The 17,709-nt window shown below is 39.2% G+C and overlaps 1 protein-coding gene across 3 annotated transcripts in view; it reads right to left on the minus strand.

Annotated features, from left to right (window-relative positions):
• Positions 1 to 1,865: 1,865 nt before the first annotated feature.
• The window catches only part of LOC140928859 (lipoxygenase homology domain-containing protein 1-like), a 39,048-nt gene continuing 23,204 nt past the window's right edge, over positions 1,866 to 17,709 (minus strand). For 2 of the 3 annotated variants that reach the window (XM_073378664.1, XM_073378663.1), the window contains 14 exons: positions 17,602 to 17,709; positions 16,925 to 17,035; positions 16,011 to 16,121; positions 15,487 to 15,631; positions 14,359 to 14,464; positions 14,144 to 14,252; positions 10,356 to 12,233; positions 8,934 to 9,055; positions 8,272 to 8,473; positions 6,588 to 6,841; positions 5,773 to 5,809; positions 5,122 to 5,224; positions 4,411 to 4,548; positions 1,866 to 3,694 (listed from right to left, as the gene is read on the minus strand). The exon at positions 17,602 to 17,709 is cut by the window's right edge and continues 1 nt beyond it. In XM_073378664.1, the coding sequence (XP_073234765.1) occupies positions 3,463 to 3,694; positions 4,411 to 4,548; positions 5,122 to 5,224; positions 5,773 to 5,809; positions 6,588 to 6,841; positions 8,272 to 8,473; positions 8,934 to 9,055; positions 10,356 to 12,233; positions 14,144 to 14,252; positions 14,359 to 14,464; positions 15,487 to 15,631; positions 16,011 to 16,121; positions 16,925 to 17,035; positions 17,602 to 17,709 (3,656 nt within the window). In that variant the 3' untranslated portion in view covers positions 1,866 to 3,462. The remainder of the gene's footprint in view (positions 3,695 to 4,410; positions 4,549 to 5,121; positions 5,225 to 5,772; positions 5,810 to 6,587; positions 6,842 to 8,271; positions 8,474 to 8,933; positions 9,056 to 10,355; positions 12,234 to 14,143; positions 14,253 to 14,358; positions 14,465 to 15,486; positions 15,632 to 16,010; positions 16,122 to 16,924; positions 17,036 to 17,601) is intronic. The other variant, XM_073378665.1, reaches the window with a different exon arrangement.

Genomic DNA, 17,709 nt, shown 5'->3' on the forward strand with positions numbered 1-17,709 from the left:
CGCTGGCGAAATTGTCCCCTCAATCCTTATGTAACTTATAAAATTAGCTAAAACTGTAGCCGTCCAGCTTAAACTGGACTAGCTATATAAATTTTTTCTCAATGATAACAACCCAGGGCTTACCAAGAATACCATTGGGTTCCCTATGGATATAGCCTGTAACTGCATTACCTGTTTGGGTCTGCTCCACGCTCTAAAAGATATTTCACGCACTTTCGTCGATCGCGACATACAGCATAGTAAAGAGCTGAATTTCCTGAACTTTCACAAGCATCCACAACAACGCCATTTTCAATACAACGCTTTACTTTCCTTAGATTTCCGTTGGATGCGTAATTAATCAAATTTACGGCCATTTTATCCCGTGATGTGCCGAATTATTATTGGCGGGTGGTAGAGTCGTAGTTCCCGTAAAATGTAGGAATACAATTTTGTCTCCTTGATGCAATATTAGAAACGACGATACTGTATTTTTCACTCTGACCGCGAGCTTCTTGTTTTAATTAAAAACTGAAATGATTTGTGACATCAGAAGATATCCACAATTAGAAAGTTTTTTTTTCTGAATCAGAAAATCATTTTAATTGATACCGGGCCAAGCAAAAGTTATCATGTCCACTGTTTAACCGACTAAATGTACATGTAAGCTTGAAGAACTGCATTAGCAGTGAAGAAACTTTGTGGTGGCTTTACACTAAAAAAAACTACTCGTAATGCGCGCGCAATGTAACGTGCACAGGAGTTGTCTCAAGCCACGGTGAGCAGCAGGCAAAGCTTCTAATACTTCCAAGTATTCTTAAAAATTTTGCAATAACAATTCTGTTTTCTTTCCTGATACGACATGATTATGGGCTGCTCGCATAGTTCAATACCAACCGCTCTTGTAGTATTACGGTCGCAATGGAGCTGATCTGAAATCAGCGTAGTAAGGCAGCAATACGGCCAAATCTCCTTTAAGAACAAACTGTAGTTAATGCGCAGAGATGAAATTAGCACACAGAGACCTTAAACTCATTGTGGGGTGGTAATCCCGGGGGGAGGGACTCCACATATGAAAGAGGTGGGGATGCTCGTCGGAAATTTGGAATTAAACCCGTAAAAGAGACCGATCTTGGCGTAGCCCAAGCTTTTTTGACCCCTGAAAGAGACCATGTTAAAACACAGACAATGCACATATTTTTATATTTTTTCACCTGCAACCTTAAGCAAGACCATCACGGCTAAATGTGATGGCGTTTTGCTCAGACACCCTAAGTGAGACCAAAATCCGAAATTTACACCCCTAAGCGAGACGACAAGCATCCCCACCCCTTTCATATGCGGAGTGCCTCCTCCGGGTAGCAATCATGAGATCACCAATCGAAACAGCAGCGCGTGGGGTGGGGGGGGGGGGGGGGGACGGTGCTGGGAGCCGGGGGCCTCCGCTATGAACTCTCTCCTTCTCTTTGCCCTTATAACTACCACATGGCATGGAAATGTCTTTTTTGTTTCGCCCAAAGTATAATTGTGGAAAATTTGCAATTCAGAATTTAGTGTCTTGCTGTGGATTCAGATTTCACATTTCAGTAACCGCTAGTGAACGCTTTACCATGAACGAACGTTGAGGTAGCTTTAGGATCGGCTGAAAAAAATAGTTCGGCAATCACAGCCACTATATTAGCCGCAACGACTTTCAAAGATCGTAAAAAATCGCCCAATCATTCAAAACGTTGATTTTTTAACGATCCTATCTGTAAGAAAGCAGGCGGGAAAACGACGCCGGATAGTTAACAGGGAGCATAAGATGGCGACAGTAACTGTTTGCACTGTTTGCCGTACCAAACCCATGCAACCTTAAACTTTCTTACCCTCTTGAAACAAATATATACGATCTGTCAAAATACTTTATTTTATTAACACTCACTAGCTTATTTACGACACACTAATCTCATCTTTAAGTGAGGGAAATTTGGGGCAGCTCTTCGTTAAGTTTTACTTTATAAAAAGGTTATATAAACTCGCAATATTTAGGAAAGTATATTCAAACCATATTTATCGAATGGCAAACATTAAAACTTTATGTGATCTGAGCATAAAATCAAAGCACTCATCACCCTAAAAATTCGCATAATTTCATTCACTCCAGAAGAGCACTTTGAAAAAAAAGCTACGAAGTCGCAAGCTTGTAGAAACTAAATTTAAATTATAATTTAAAATTACTGCTTTAAGTGCACATATCGTGATATCACTTCTCCTACCATGTTCTAAAACCATTTTCAGTATCTATTCAAAGAGCCGTCCTAATGCTTTCCAGTTTTGCCCAGCCGTGTTCCTTTTTGGCACTTCAGTGCTAATTTTTCTTGTGTTAGTTTCAAGTTTAACTCTGATATTTCAATTCCAGAGGACCAAATTATGATGCCATATTTTTCACTCAAAAGTTTGGAATTTATGAACGAGATCCTACGCTACAATGCTACAATCCAAATTAACCCTTTTGGTAGAATTTTTGTACGGTACTATTCAGTTTCTAGGAATTTTACCAATAAAAATTTGAAAGTGTGCGGAAACTTTTGCTTTGCTGGCGAGCTACTGTATCATGGGTGAAAGGGTTAAAATAGAAATTTTGATATTTCATTCAACTCTGTTATCGATCGTAAGAACTGAAAAACCCTGAAATTGCGTATCCTAGGTCCCTTAAGGCTTATTTCTAGAACTCAATTCTTAGTGTGCATGTGAGGTGAAGACGACACGCCCAGTAGCGCCATAATGATGTGCACAAAAATGTGCAGTGACATTAAGCTTGTCGAGGCTTGCTGTGAGTAACAAGTTGACCTTTACGGTATTCCTCTACAGTACGCACACACATTGAAACGACGTCGAGCCTTTGGTGGACTGAATTTCATAGAAATCACTGCATTTTATGACCCCAAGCGTCGAGTTCACTGAATGCGAGATTGGTCAACATAATGGCAACCGATAAAGTGGAGGGGCTCGAGCGACATCATTACTTTGCCACGATTGTAAAAAAGTTTTTGTTTTTCACAATTGTGGAAATACTACGATTTCATAAAACAAATGATATAGAAATTATTACTATAACCAAACGTACACTTAAGAAATTCATCAATGCTTTAAATAAAAATTAAGGGCCGGTTGTTTAAACGTAGTTTAGCCTGTGTTTAAAAAAAACGCGTTCTAAGCCATTTTCATTTTGCCCAACGGTTTTATCTAAACACCATTTATTGTGAAAGTTTTATGAAAGCATATAGAAAAGCATTTTTAAAAAAAAATCACTATGGAAGACATCTGGAGGTCCAAAGATTTGTTAAACCGCGGCTTGGCTTAGACTTCCTTTAAATAACCAGCCCCAAGAATTATAAGAGTTATAGCAATGTCCTTGCTAGATAAAGTGTTCGTGATTTTAAAGCAAATTTTACTCAATAGAACTAATTGAGCGCTATCATCGCCGTTTTTCCGTCTTCCTTAAACCGAAGAGGAATCATCGTTTTCCTTGTTTTGTTCTGCAGTCTTGTTTACTTGTGAATCGTGATGCTTCTTCAGCCAGATTAGCCACTTGCTCGGATTTCCAATCAGATAAGTGCTTTTCAGGGAACTGGGGACAGAGCCTCGTACCTGTGTAATTAACGTGATTTTCGATGACTGGGTCGCATCATGGTATGGACGAATTATTGCGCCGCAAATGCCAGTGTCCAACCTAAAGAAAATAAAATGAGATTTTTCGTTAAATGGGAAAGCCAATAGGTAAACAATATCAACGTATTACACATAGCAAAGCTGAGTGTTTGTAAGTAAGGCTATTCAGATTTGCAGTAAAGAATTTTTCAAGAGTGACAACAACACGGTGATTCAAGAAAATTTTCACAAGTCCTTCGTTTCTCAAAGCAGATTTTGACCACAGTTAGATAAACTTTTAATATCGTGGTTTTACAACAGGGTCTCGAAAATCATAGGCATTAGTTTGGCTAGCTAACTGATTTAGTGTTTGTGTATAACCGTATACTGAACGCCACTGATATAGACTTCAAAACAGCCCGTATTTTTGCGCAGGTGAAGAACCCGCAAACGGTGGAACGAATGATCTGACGCTCTACAGGTCTGTGAGGCTCGCGCGAGAATCTCACGCCTTGAAAACTGATTTTCAAATAGAGAGCTTGTCTACCACTAACGGGGGCTCCTGCTAAGTTTTCCATGTTATGCATTGAGAGAGATATATCCGTTTTGTCCTCACAACAAGCGTAAAGATCATAAAAACGGTTTTGCCACAAGAGTGGGTTCTGCCCGCCACAAATTCCGCGACAATATCCTCCAACAAATTGCAGCATTAAGCGTCCTGGCCCTAACGGTTTCTTTACTTTAATACGGTTCCATAGTTGTCACAAAAACTGCTTGGAAAAAAGTGTTTTAGCAAACCTCATGACTGTGAGTTTAGTGTCCTCCCCAGGAACACTCGGATGATTTGCTGATTTCCAGGCCCACGCGTAATACGGCTCTTCGTCTTCGCGATCCAAACTGGCCAACACCAAACAACGATTCTTTTTATTATGAGAACTGCAAAAAAAATGAAGTTTAGAAATCCGAATTTTAGTCGGTTGATTTGAGAAATTTCAGCACAACCTTGCTTTTTTTTTCAGGGTTTAACAAGTTCTGAGTTGGGATTGCACGCAGAGCAAAGTGATCTACAATATAACAGAAAAATGCGTCGGCGTGTGGTTTTGGAGCCGTTTTGGTCTGAGAACGGGTATAGATTTTGCCCATTTTGGTCTGGAATCGGGTATAGTTTACAAGGGATAGGAACTACGGTAGTGTATGAACGTGTTCGTCTTTTCAATTATAAATGAACAGCAAACAAAGAAACCTTTTTGTTGGCGTTCTAATCTCGGCAATGATGACCTAAATTTCTGTCAATGTAACTGACGTATGTTGCGTTTTGTGACCGCCTCTAGGTCTAAAAACGGGTATGAATTTTAGAGGCCAGTTCTGAAAACGGTTGTGGAAAAGGACAATTTTTTGGTTTGAAATAGAGTCAGGATTCGGAGAACCAGGCGACACACCCCCACCAAGAATTCTCAGGAGGTAACCCCGGTAAAATAAATCGTGTACATGGAGTAAGGGTGTATTCACCATTTCAGCACTTTGAAGTCACCCATCTGATCAAGGAATGAAACGCCATCAAATGTTTTGTCCCATTTACCACGCTCGTCCCAGTCAGACAATAAATCGATGGCTAAAAAGGAAAAAAAATAAAACAGTTAGGACACGACACGACAAGGGACTGCGCTTTCTCTGGCGCACTCTATCACTCTGCCCTGTTAATGAAGAGAATATTGCTGTGCGTGTTGACGCTGACTTAAAGGTCTCTTCTATACTTGAGACAGTAGAAGCGTTGAGTGTTTTTGCACAAATTAATTGTCGTTCAGAAATATAACTATTCCTAAAGTCGTGGGATAATACTATTCAGCAAGGTGAAATGTATCTAAGATGTTGCAAGATATTTGGAACACACTTTGTTGCCTGAACTGTTTTTTCGTTTTTGTTTTTCTTCTTCCTTAACTACTAAAGTGAAGGGTAGGAAATAAAATTAAAGTAAAATACGATGTTTTAGAACTTCCCGGGGAAAGGAATTGGATGTTGAAAGTTTGTGAGATTAATTAGTTTTGAACCCAATCCTGGGAAAGGAAATTTCTTTTGGTTACAATAATCGACAGCTTCGAGGAATCAATGGCGGTTTGAAAACTTGTAATTCTGTTGTAGAAAGATGAAATGAAACCTTACCGTCTCTGTACGGAACATCTTTCAATATCATAATAGCCTGTAGAGAATCAAGAAGCACTGATTAATCCACTTTGCAGTTAACTTAGCTTACTCGGTCATTTTATGAAATAACCACTGGCCCGTTGCCCTGGATACCAGAGGTTTTTCTCGCGCGCGGGGAGTGTCAAAGTAGTAGCAAGAGTGAAGAAGAGACCTTTAGATTCTGAGACGAGATCGACTACGAGATTTTCTTAATAGTGAGTAGTGATCACGCGTGAACCAGCGTCATTTTGGCGGGAAAACGTGACAGCCGTCGTCATTCCAGTACGAGTTTTAGCGAGAGTGTCGTAGTGGCGCGAACAAGTTATCAAATGTTAGAAGTTTTAGCATTTTGCAATCGGGAGAGGTCTTAATCTCCTTCAATATATAACGATAATAGTGCTAACTTTTCTGGTGAAAGAAAGTACAATGAAGAATTCCGGTGTGTCTATTTTTTTTGAAAATACGCGAAAAAACTTTAAATCAGATCTCGCACTCGTAGTCGTTCTCCTCCTCGAATCTAAATGTCTCTATTATACGGAAACTCAACATCAGTTCTTGTGACCAGGAATTTACTGCAGCCGCTTCAGCTGCTTGTTGTTAGACCCCGGTCAGGTTAGTGCAATCAAAAGACTGCATTTCTTCATAGAGGGAGTCGTCACGGCTTTAGTTCCTAAGGCCAGACTGGAACGTTGGATCTTGTAAGAAGAGGGTACAATTTGGACCTGAAAAAATCCGTCAGTTCAGGAAGCACTATTGTTAAAAAAGTCGTCAATAAACATGCTCTCATTGGTTACCTTATAAACAGGGGGGCTTCCTCTTCCGGTTCCTTTTCGTGAGTAGATCTCAAGTTCCCTTGACTTTTTAACGCGTTTCCATTTTTCGAAGTCTTCGGCTTCTATGGCCAACAGCTTATCAATATCTTCGTCGGTAATTGGATTTGTTGGAGAATACAGATGCGGCAAGCTGCCCATGTCTAAACTGCCATACCAACTGGGAAAAGGTCGCAGTTTGCCTTCGTTTTCCTGATATTTATCAAAGAAGCTCATCTCTGGAAATAATACCATAATGGACACTATGAAAAACTGAATCATTGGATAATGCCATTCTAGAGCTCTGATTGGGTTAGCCATCATGATATATGAGCCATTACTTAATCCAGCTAGTGGTCTATTATCAATGCTGTGTTCTGATTGGTTGAGCTACTACTAGGCTATATGTTATAGCCCACTAGTAGCGAAAATCGCCGGCTTTGAAAACCAATCCAACGGCGGCTGAATCGCGTTTTGCTAGCTAACGTTGTTTTGTCTGGATATGTTTGACCAACTAGTTGGATTTTACAAAAGAATTATTCCTCTCGCCCGAATGGGCTCTGAGTCAATAGCCCATTCGGCCTTTGGCCTCATGGGCTATTGACTCAGAGCCCATTCGGGCGAGAGGAATAATTGTTAAATATCCAACGCGCACCCGTGGAATATCTTAAGTAGACCTAGGGAAACTCTGGACAGTGTAAGATTTATCTGTCACCAGACCCTGCAAGTGAGCCTGCCCGCAACCTATTGTTCAACATGTAAGTACTTTCTCATTCGATAGGGTAGTTTGTTTTCATTTTATTATTAACTCAAAATATTTCGCCTGTTCTGCTTGGCTCCAATACGCCGCCTAATCCTTCTCGTGCTTACCATATTTGGAAGATTTAGGCAATAACACATCGACTCGATGGTATATTAATAGCAGCCTCGTTTCAAGGCAATAACCCTCTCTGGTATGCATCAACATTGACAGGTTTGGTGTTGTAATCTGTGATAATCTCTTCACGGGTAATACGCCGCCAAAACTCTTTTTCCACTGTTTTCTCGAAATGAAAATCACGGCAAGTTGAGGGTACGTTTTAAACTCCAAGTCGGCAACCCGTTAACCAATTTGGCTTAGATTTGGCCAACTTACTGTCGGATAGTTTTTCTAAAAAACGGTGTCTGCGAATTTTGATTTCTTTTTTCGTTTTCGAGTTAGAGTAGTTTTTTCACAGGTAGTGCTAATGATTTGCTATCCGTAACTTCAACTGCTTATAACAAAAGAACAAACGCACTTGACAAAAATCTGAGACACGGTTTTTTAGTCAAACGTGTTAAGAAGCGAATGCAATCTTAATTGGCTTCTTCCGTTTATTTTTGGCTGGCCTGGACTTAAATTTACAGTGACACCCACTTTTACAAAAAGTTTCTCATTTCTAATTCGCGTTAATGTTTTTATTTTTTAAAAGGAATGAGCAATAATCTGGAACTATTAAGCTTTCAGAAAATGTACAGTTTATGGGGGTATTTATTAAAAGCAAAAGCGCTAGCGCCGATCAACGCGAGGAGGGTGCTTGAGGGTGGATGATACCTTAAACTCCCTATTGTTTTTTTTTTTTGTTTTTTTTTAACACACCGAATCAAAGGTGTGAAAACTGGTAATAACAGTATTAGTCAATTAACATACCCTCTGCCATCTGTACTGCGGGATCGGCAGGTAACAAATGATCACAGCGAGGCTGACTTCTATAAGGTATTGAAACTTCTTTCACAAAGGAGGGTTCGGACTCACACCTGTGTAGCCTGTCTCTTGAATCCTGGTGCCTTGTGCGCGTTATTGTTGTACTCACTGAGATAACACGGGTAGTTTGAGATATTTGCGAAGAATCCTTTGGAGAAAGAGAAACTTTTCATCGTAATCGGGCAGGCATATATTAGCTTCCTATATTGTTGTGAGCCCTTTAATTAGGATATGGTCACACTTTGTCAGATCGATTTTTTCGCAAGCGCAAAAATCAGTCCGGTATAGTGTGGACAGCCCAGACACAAAATGGCATGAGCTAGACGAAGGTAGGTTACTTTTCTATAAAATGGGGTTTGATAGAAGTGATTAAGGCGCGTGTGCAAGGACGCGTACGACCAGCTTGTTTGTTCACATTACAACTTGGAATGTTTCGATACCTATGCGATTTTAAAGTAAAAATTACTTTCACGAGCGTCTCAGAGACCTATGGTCACAGATATCGCTCGAACTTGCGTTTCATGAACAAATCATCGCCGGTGACGCATTTATGACGGTTAAGATCGTTTTAATACCCTGCTTAAACAGGGAAACCAATAGAGGTTTACCTTTTCATCCGGGTAAGGAGACTTCTCTTCTTTCCTCACAATGGGTTCAGGACTTGTTTTGATGAAAACATTTGGTTCGCTGTATGATGTATCGCTCACTGATGACCTTACTGAATCATCGTCTATGTTAAAAAATATATAAACAAACAAACAATGAAACAAAGTTAAGTACAGTGAGATTTTTGGCGAAAAGGCAGGGTAGGGGGTATATAGCGTTGGAGATGAATATAATAGCGTTGGAAATGAATAATTATAACGCAAATTGCAATCAGCAGACAAAGAGTAATTTCTTCCCAAAATTTGATGTCTAAGAAAACCCCAATTACGACGTCAACGCCGAAGAAAACGTCACTCTTCGCTCTTTTAAAGAACTTTTACAAACTTGTTGGGTTTTCTGAGTTTAACGTGTCGAAATTCGTTATGAAGCTTTCATGCTCACATAAGAATTAAATATTTACATAATTTGTTTTACAAGCCTCGTGTCTTCACATTCTCCAGAAAAGTTGTAAAATACACGCGTGTGTCGTTCTCATTGCTTTGGCCGACGTCATGGCTACTTAAAATCCTTAGAACTGTTAGTGATAACAACAATCAAAGCAGTGGGGAGGGTAGGGGAGAAAAAATACCCATAAAGATAGCGCTAACGGAAGAAACGAACCCGGAGCTGCCGTACGTTGGACGTCCCAGCTCCCGTCAAGACCAATACCTACTAGCGCCGGACGCATGGTCCCGTAAACACACTACTGGATTGCTTATTACAATTAGGGCCGGATAGTGAGGATTGTAGTCACCGTTGAATTGTTACTTTCATTATATACTTGTTCACGCCCATTAACGTTTGAGCTATAAACTCGGTCATTAGAGGTTATCATTATTATCATTACTGTCTTATAATTAGTTCTATTATCATCATTATCGGTTATTATTATTATCAATATCATTATCATTATCATTATAATGATCATTATCATCATCATTATCATTATAATCGTCATCAACACGACCAACATCATTATTGTTATTTCTAAATTGAGACGGTCCAGTTTCACAGCATTAGTGAAGCTCTGAATGGGATCAGTACTTAATAGCAAACTTATAGCTGAGGCATAAAAAAGGAACGGTTCGCTTCGGCTGGAAGAATTCCCCTTAAAAAATCTTTGTAGGCGAGTGATGACCCCGAAAGCTTAAGTTACCAATGCAAGGAGCCCAATCGTACAGAAGAGTTCATCGACAACTTGAGTGTCACAGCGCATTAGATATTCAGCCTCATTTTAGATTTCTTTTTAAAAAGAGCCTGAAGCCCTGATATGCTGTGACCCAGATTTTATAAGAGAAATAAACCTTCCGTATACTCTTAGGCTCCTTTTATTCCCTATTTGCAATACAATTGTTTTTTTTTTTTTTTTTTTTAATAGTTGATACCTGGTATTTCATTTCCCTCGCCGTTTATAAACATCCATTTAGTCTCAAAGTTTTTACTGTCCCGTTTTTTCCTTTGTCTTTCTTTAAACGAAGCTCTGTCTTCTCTGCTTCTCAAGTCTTCTTCGCTCTGTCGCCGGTAAATATCCCCACTTCGCCTTCTTTCCGCTTGTTTCAGTTTCCATCTCTGCCTTTCCTCACGCCGTCGTTGTTCCTCCTCTAGTCGCGCTCTCTCCTCTTCTTCAATTCTCTTTCGTTCGATGGCATCTAAGCGTTTCTTTTCCTCTTCTTCAAATTTCTTGCGATCAATACTCAGACGTTTCTTTTTCTGGCTCTCTATCTCTTTCTGTCTTTCCTCCTCTTCTTTTTTCTTCTTTTCTTCCATTGTTCGTCGCCATATCTGTTCCTCTTCTTCTCGTTTTTTTCTATCTTCTTCCATGCGTTGTCTTCTCCCTTCAAGAGACAGCCTCCGCCGCCTTTCCTCCTCCTGGCGCTTGCGATCGGCTTCTTCTTGTTTTTGTCTCTCTCCTGCCTCACGCTTCAATCTGATCTCCTCTAGATAATTTTGTCGCTCCTCTTCCTCCTGTTTTTGCCTTTTCTCTTCCTCTTGCCTCAGTCTTTCTGCTTCGTCTCTTCTCTTTTTTTCGGCTTCCTCCTTTCGTTTTCTTTCCTCTTCTTCCCTAAGCAAACGATCCTGTTCTATTTTCTGCATTCTCCATTGGAGCCTTCTTTTCTCTTCCTCAATAGCTGCTTCCCTATTTGGCACAACTGTAATGGTGGTTCTAGATATACGTGTAACGGTTTCAGGTTCTTCCCTCCTTTTGACACGTAACTCCGATTTAAACTCTCTTTCTGCTTCTTCCTGAGCGTGTTCGCTTTCTTGAAGCTTCTTCCTTTCTTCTTCGAGGCGTTTGCGCTCTTCGTCCTTGAACTTCTTCAAGTCTTCTTCGATCTTTCGAGGTGTTTCCACTGCTTTTATCCAGCCCTCTTCCTTCTTCTTTTTCTCTTGCTGTCTATTTTTTGCATTGTTCTCCTTATCGTTTTCTAGCGCAGATAGATCAACGTTAGTAACTACAACATTAACTCTCTTGTTCCACCTCTCTTCTCTCTCTTTTTTAAGCTCCTCGAGTTTTCTCATTTCCTCTTCCATGCGTCTCTTTCTTTCCTCCTCCCGTTTCTTTCGTTCTTCTTCTCGGTTTTTCATAAGCTCTTCCTCCCGTTTACGCCGGTCTTCTGCCCGTTTTCTCCTCCCTTCCTCTAACACAGCCTCCAATTCCCTATCTCGCCTTTTTCTTTCCTCTTCCCACTTTTTATGTTCTTCTTCCCATTTAAGTCTCTCTTCTTCTCGCTTCTTCCTTAGCTCTTCATCTCTTTTTCGTCTCTCTTCCTCTTTCTTTCTTCGAGCATTTTCTTCTTCCATCCGTTTTTGTTCCTTCTCTTCCCTTCTGCGTTTTTCGTCTTCCTCGAGAATGGCTGAGATCGCATCCATCCGTCGTCGATGCTCCTCTTCTATTCTCGAGTACTCAGGACTTTCTATTCTCTCTTGCTCTTCTTCTGGTCGTTCTCGATGTTCAGTTTGATCTTCTCCATCTGGTTTTTCACGTTGCTGCATCATCCGTTCTTCGTCTAGAACTAATTTTACTCTAGCCTCGGCTTCCATGCGCTCTTTATCCATGTCGTCTTTGGATGACCTTCTTTTGCCTTCTTCTTGCTCGATTATGATCTGAATTTCTTCCAGTCTATTTTCCTGTTCTTCTTCTTTTCGCTGCCGTTCTTTCGCTTCTCTTATGATCTTTTTCTCCTGCTCCTTCAGTGTGTTTTCATCCTGTTCGGGCTCTTCATTTTCGTCCACATGTGTAGCGTCCGCTGGCACCGAAACGTCTGTAAACAAAGAGATTTGCATGAGCGCTCGTCACTGTTGGACAAAAGGAACGACGTAAGACACCTGCTGCCACCAAGTGGAGGGAACCGAATCGTAACAACAAAAGAATAGTTATTTCGAATTTTCCGTCGGTTTCAATTCGCAAAACTTTACAAGTTATATTTTCCAAGTACAAACCTACTTGAAATATTGTGAAATACTGTTACATCAAACAAATCAGATATTTACAAAAATAAATAGCAGCGTTTAACCGCAAACGGCCTTAGAAGTTAGACTGGTAGCCTACTGGGCAACTGGATTGTTTATCTTTTTAGACAAAACGCAAAAAGAAAGAAAGAAATTCGTATTTGAATACGATAGCAAGTTTGTGGGGCAATACTCTCGCCGGCAACGGTATCGTAATATAATGAATTCTGTTTTGGCTTTCCAAGTTTATTTTTTAGCTTCGTGTACTGATCTAATCGGCAGCTTTTTAAAAATCTATAGCCGGGGTATCCCTTTTTTCATTTATGGTCTGTTATATATGTGGATTTGGCAAAAACACAAAACCGCAGCGGCTAGAAAAAACGAGAAAAAAACATAACATTCTGATCATGTAAGACACAACTTTCATGCAGATTATTTATTTGATCCACACTTACCACTTTTAAAAGTGAATCTGTTCCATGTACCAAATAATAAAAGCGATTAGAGGCGAACTCGCGTTTAAAAGTGTTCAGAGAGCAAATAAGTGAATTATAATACAAATCATTAAGACTAATGCAAATGAGTCCGGCAGCTACAATGGTAAGGAAAATATTGATTATTTTACACGAATAATCACGGTGAAGAACCTGTCCATCTATAAAGCAAAATCTTGAATTAAATTTACATTTCTAGAAATTATATTGCGATTCCAGTTCGCATATTTTGTGAAGAAAAACAAATCATTGGTGAGTTCTTGATAAATTCTTTAAAAATACACAAGAAAGGAAAGCTAAAACGTTTTACGATTTTCAACATAATCGATAAAAGCGCTCGGAAAAGATACATTTATTTTTAAATAGTGCTCATTGTCAATATTTTTAAGTTACCACTTATTTTATGTGTATAAGATTTAAACCATGCAGTCAAAAAAATCTTAAGTTAGACCACTATTTTTAAGGTAAAACTGAACAAAATTTAAAATTATAATTTTATAATTTCCTGTACACAGATGTGCGATGTAGCTGAGCATTACCGGTTACCTCACAAATAAAGCCCCTCCTAACAAAATAGAGTTTGTCTTTGAATGATATGCTATTTGACAAAGCTTTTTTTTTTATCAAATTACGATTGAGACAAAGAGTTCTTAAATTCAGTGCAACTTATAAAGCCCAATTTAGAATTAGCTGGTAGCTTATAAGCTAGCCGATCCTCTCGGTGCTCTTTTTGCGTGGCTTTGTGAGGTGGAAAGATCGCTAAGAGACCTTGCTCGTTGCTGTTTTCCATATTTTGGCAACTGAGTATGTACAAACAAACATTACCTTAAATATTACTGGGTTCCAAAGCCGTATTTTCAAATATCATGCAGTGTACAAACTGTATTTAAAAAGTGCGTTTCCCAGTTGGTTTGTTTGCTTAATTGATTTCCGAACATGCAATTTTAATTGAACAGTTGGCTTTTAGTTGCGCATGCGTATCGACTCCAAAAGTTCTTTTTAAAAATATTGCGAAAATTATTCCGACAATAAACACACGTTTTTAAGGATCGCAAAAATAAGTTCCCTCAAATCCCTCTTCGCCAAATTAAATTTTCGCATAAAATTTGCCGGGCAGTCTTCACAAAAAACTGACCGATATGATGGCCTGAAGGTTTTGGCTAGGCAGAAGATGGATAACACATATAGAGACATTTCCAGTTGTTTCTAATTATAAAAACATGTTTTACCTGTTGTAAACAATTCACGTGTTATCTGGCCATCATCTTCACTTGTAGAAAACCATCTCTGGCAGGGAAATTCAACTGTCTCTCCTGTCTTAGAGTCCTCAACAGTTACCTGTAAGGTACAACGGTATGGAAAGTAAATAAGTAAACAAATAAAAGGAGAGAGGTATTTAGTAAATAAAGGATCCAAGAATATTAGGAATATCCAGGCAACTTGCCTTGTCTAAAAACCATGCTGCACCAAAACCAGTATTGTCATGTCCAATTCTGATCTTGTTCAGGCGCCCAAGATGCGTTGCACAAGTCAGTGTGAATGAGTCTTTTCTGCGAAAAAACAAATAAACGTGGATTAGTTACGGACGAAGTAAGACCGAAGAATTTAGCTGGAAAATAACTACGGCATTACTTCCTCTTATTGTAACACTAAGTAACAACATTTGCATCAGAACAGAAACGAAACATAAAAAAAATATACATAGGCTTTACGCCGCATTACTCTGTTAGAAGTGATACAAGAAACAGATGGTGAAATAAATGTGGTGGTACTACCTGCCCGGTGCTTAGTCCCGAGTTATAGGCGCAGAGAAAAGAATATAAGCGCCTCTCTAAGAAAGTAGCCATTACCAACTTAAGTATCAAACTGTGGACATGTTATACCTCTCTTCATTGACGTTAACATTTTTACCCTTGAACTTTGTATATTAACAGACTATATCTAACCTTTTGCAACAATAAGGTACCTTCTGGCATTCTAAATCTATTTCAAAAAACAAGTAGTCGCCACTCTTACTATACAACAGCATCTGCTTTATGAAATTTTTAGTTAACAGTTCCGATCTAGAATTACTGATTTAAACGGTCTTTATTTCTATTTGGGGCTAAGCTGTGGAATGAGATACATTGTCACATCCGACATCTCCCCAAGAATTTCGTTGACAAATTATGACTAAATAATTTAACGAAACCTTTCTATTGGTCAGTTAGTCCAACAACGCTAAAATGCTGTTAAGCGTTGCGCACAGTCAAGGTCAAAAAGTGTAACAAAGAACTTTTATGAGCCTTTTAAATCATTGCACTGCATTAACAAGGCCTGAACCAATACTGTTCAATTCGACTGCACACAGATTTACGCATTCAAAATGTTCGGTGACTTTTCAATAGGTGCTACCCACAATTTAAAACAATTCGAAAGAGAAACGAAAGTTCTATTCAGGGCGAAAAAATTTCAATCGAGCAACTATTAAAATTTGCATCTCTCTTTGCATGCAGTTTTTTCGAGAAGTGTCTGAAGAAAACACAAATCGTATTGTTTAAATCATAAATTACATTAAAAGGTAATCCCTTACTGTCCAGTTTCAAAGTTGTTCTTGTTGTTGTCCAACTTTCTTTCGCCAGAGTCACCATCTTCTCCAAATATGGTAATCATGACGTTAGCATCGGTCCCAGCTCCCCACTTGTCCCCAGTGTATATGTGAACCAAGTAATCGTGACCTAAAGTTACGACTTCAATTACTTGAATATTTCGCAAATGAAGTAGAAGCCTTGTTCGCTTTCAGACATTACAGTTGTAAAAAGGGTAAGTTTGTCTTTACTTCCTAAAAATTTGTCTTTTGAAAATAGGATTATTAAGGACGTCTTCGTTTTTCCAAATCATGAAATACCAGCATTCTTCTCCTTCAACCCAATAAGAGATTACAAAGGGTTACAGTTATAGCTTAATCATAAATTTAAAAGAAAACTTATATTTTTATAAACAAAATGACTCTATTATGTCATAAGGGACGGTTAACTGTATAGGACTTCACATGACAAGAGCTGTCGCTTGAGCTTTCAAGAGTGACTCACCATACTTTCTGCAGCTGAAATTTACCTTTATCGACGATAATTTCTTTTGGCAGATGTTCCTGTTCCTTCACCGTCGGTTCTTCTTGTTCTGGTGGTGATTCAACTTGTGTCTCGTCTTTTATTACCAAAATGACCTCTATACAAAGAAGGTAAGTTTTTGTTGCATATATGAATGACTAAAATCAGTGGTAACATAACCAATGCTTGGAACTTTTCTAATATTCCCCTATTTTTAAAGGAATACAGCAAGGAGTTTTGCTGTTAGCACAGGATACTGCTCAATCGAATACACGAAAAAAGCTTTGAGTTATTGTCCCACTGAGTGCCTAGACACGGTGCCAGAGAATGGTACTCACACGGTGGTCACTTATGTGAACAATTACTCACTCAAGAATTCTGTAACGGTGCCGGTGACCGAGTAAGCGTTGTGCACATGTTTTCTGTTAGTTGGGAGGAAATCCACTGCTCAGCACTCCGTGCTAAATTCACTTTTTAAAATAGCTTTTGACCGAGCGAAATGAAGAAAGATGCACACAGTAACCTGTCGGTTACTCAAGGTGCGAACACAACACCATTTCATACCATTTCCCTGGGTTTTGTGCTCCGGCACCAAGTGTGGACAGGCCCCTTGGGCAGCGTTCACATTGCGTTCACTCGGTGCCAGAGCACGGTGCTCGGTGGGCACTAATGTGAACACACCCTATTTTCACCCTATTTTTCAAATAGTTTCTGTTAGTCCTAAGACAATCCATTGCTTTGTACTCGCAGTTACTCTGACGTTTTAAAATGGCTTCTGACAAGGATACATGCAGCAAATGTCTACTCAGTTACATATAATGTAAACAAGGTGTAAACCCAACAACGATACCAAGAAACCAGGTCTCAGGCAACCAGTGTGAACGGTCCCTTAGATGTCGCTCTCTTGTTTCTAAAATTTACCTTTCTCAATGGTTACTTCTTCAGGAATACTCTCCTGTGCTTCTTCAGAGGGTTCGTCTTTGTCTGGTTGCATTTCAACTTGTGCCTCCTCGGTTGGCTCCAACACTTTTTCTACAAGACAAAGGTACTTTATTAAGAGCCAGGGGAAAAAAAAAGACCGAAATTATATCGAGATTGCTAATTAAGCTAGCTTTCGTTCTAAGCCTGTCGACTAGAGATAGACTTGACAGTTTCGAGCATTCTGCAATCAGTTTCCATTTTTTTTGGATTTTACGCTAGATTCAACAGTTTAATTATAGACCCAAGAGAATGAAGCCATGAAGAGATGCTTATTTAGAGATATCATGCAGTGTATAAACGGTATTCAAAAAGTACGTTTCCCGGTTGGTTTGTTTGTTTAATTGATTGTTTTCTGAACATGCAACTTTAATTGAATAGTTGGCTTTCAGTTATGTATTTGAATCATCTCCAACAGTTGTCAGTTTTAAAAATTGCTAAAATTATTCCAAAAGCAAAAACACGTTTTAACGATCGCAAAAAAGGTTCCACAAATGCCCTTTCGCCAAATTACATTTTCGCACAAACTTTGTGCAGCATTCTTCACAATGAACTGAGGGATAGCGTAGAGATATTTCCAGTTCTTTTTAATTATAAGCATTCAATTCAACATATTTTACCTGTTCTAGTTAATTCACGTGTTATCTGTCCATCATCTTCACTTGTAGAAAACCATCTCTGGCAGGGAAATTCAACTGTCTCTCCTGTCTTAGGGTCCTCAACAGTTA

Source organism: Porites lutea, chromosome 2 (assembly GCF_958299795.1).
Source record: "Porites lutea chromosome 2, jaPorLute2.1, whole genome shotgun sequence".
NCBI lineage: Eukaryota > Metazoa > Cnidaria > Anthozoa > Scleractinia > Poritidae > Porites > Porites lutea.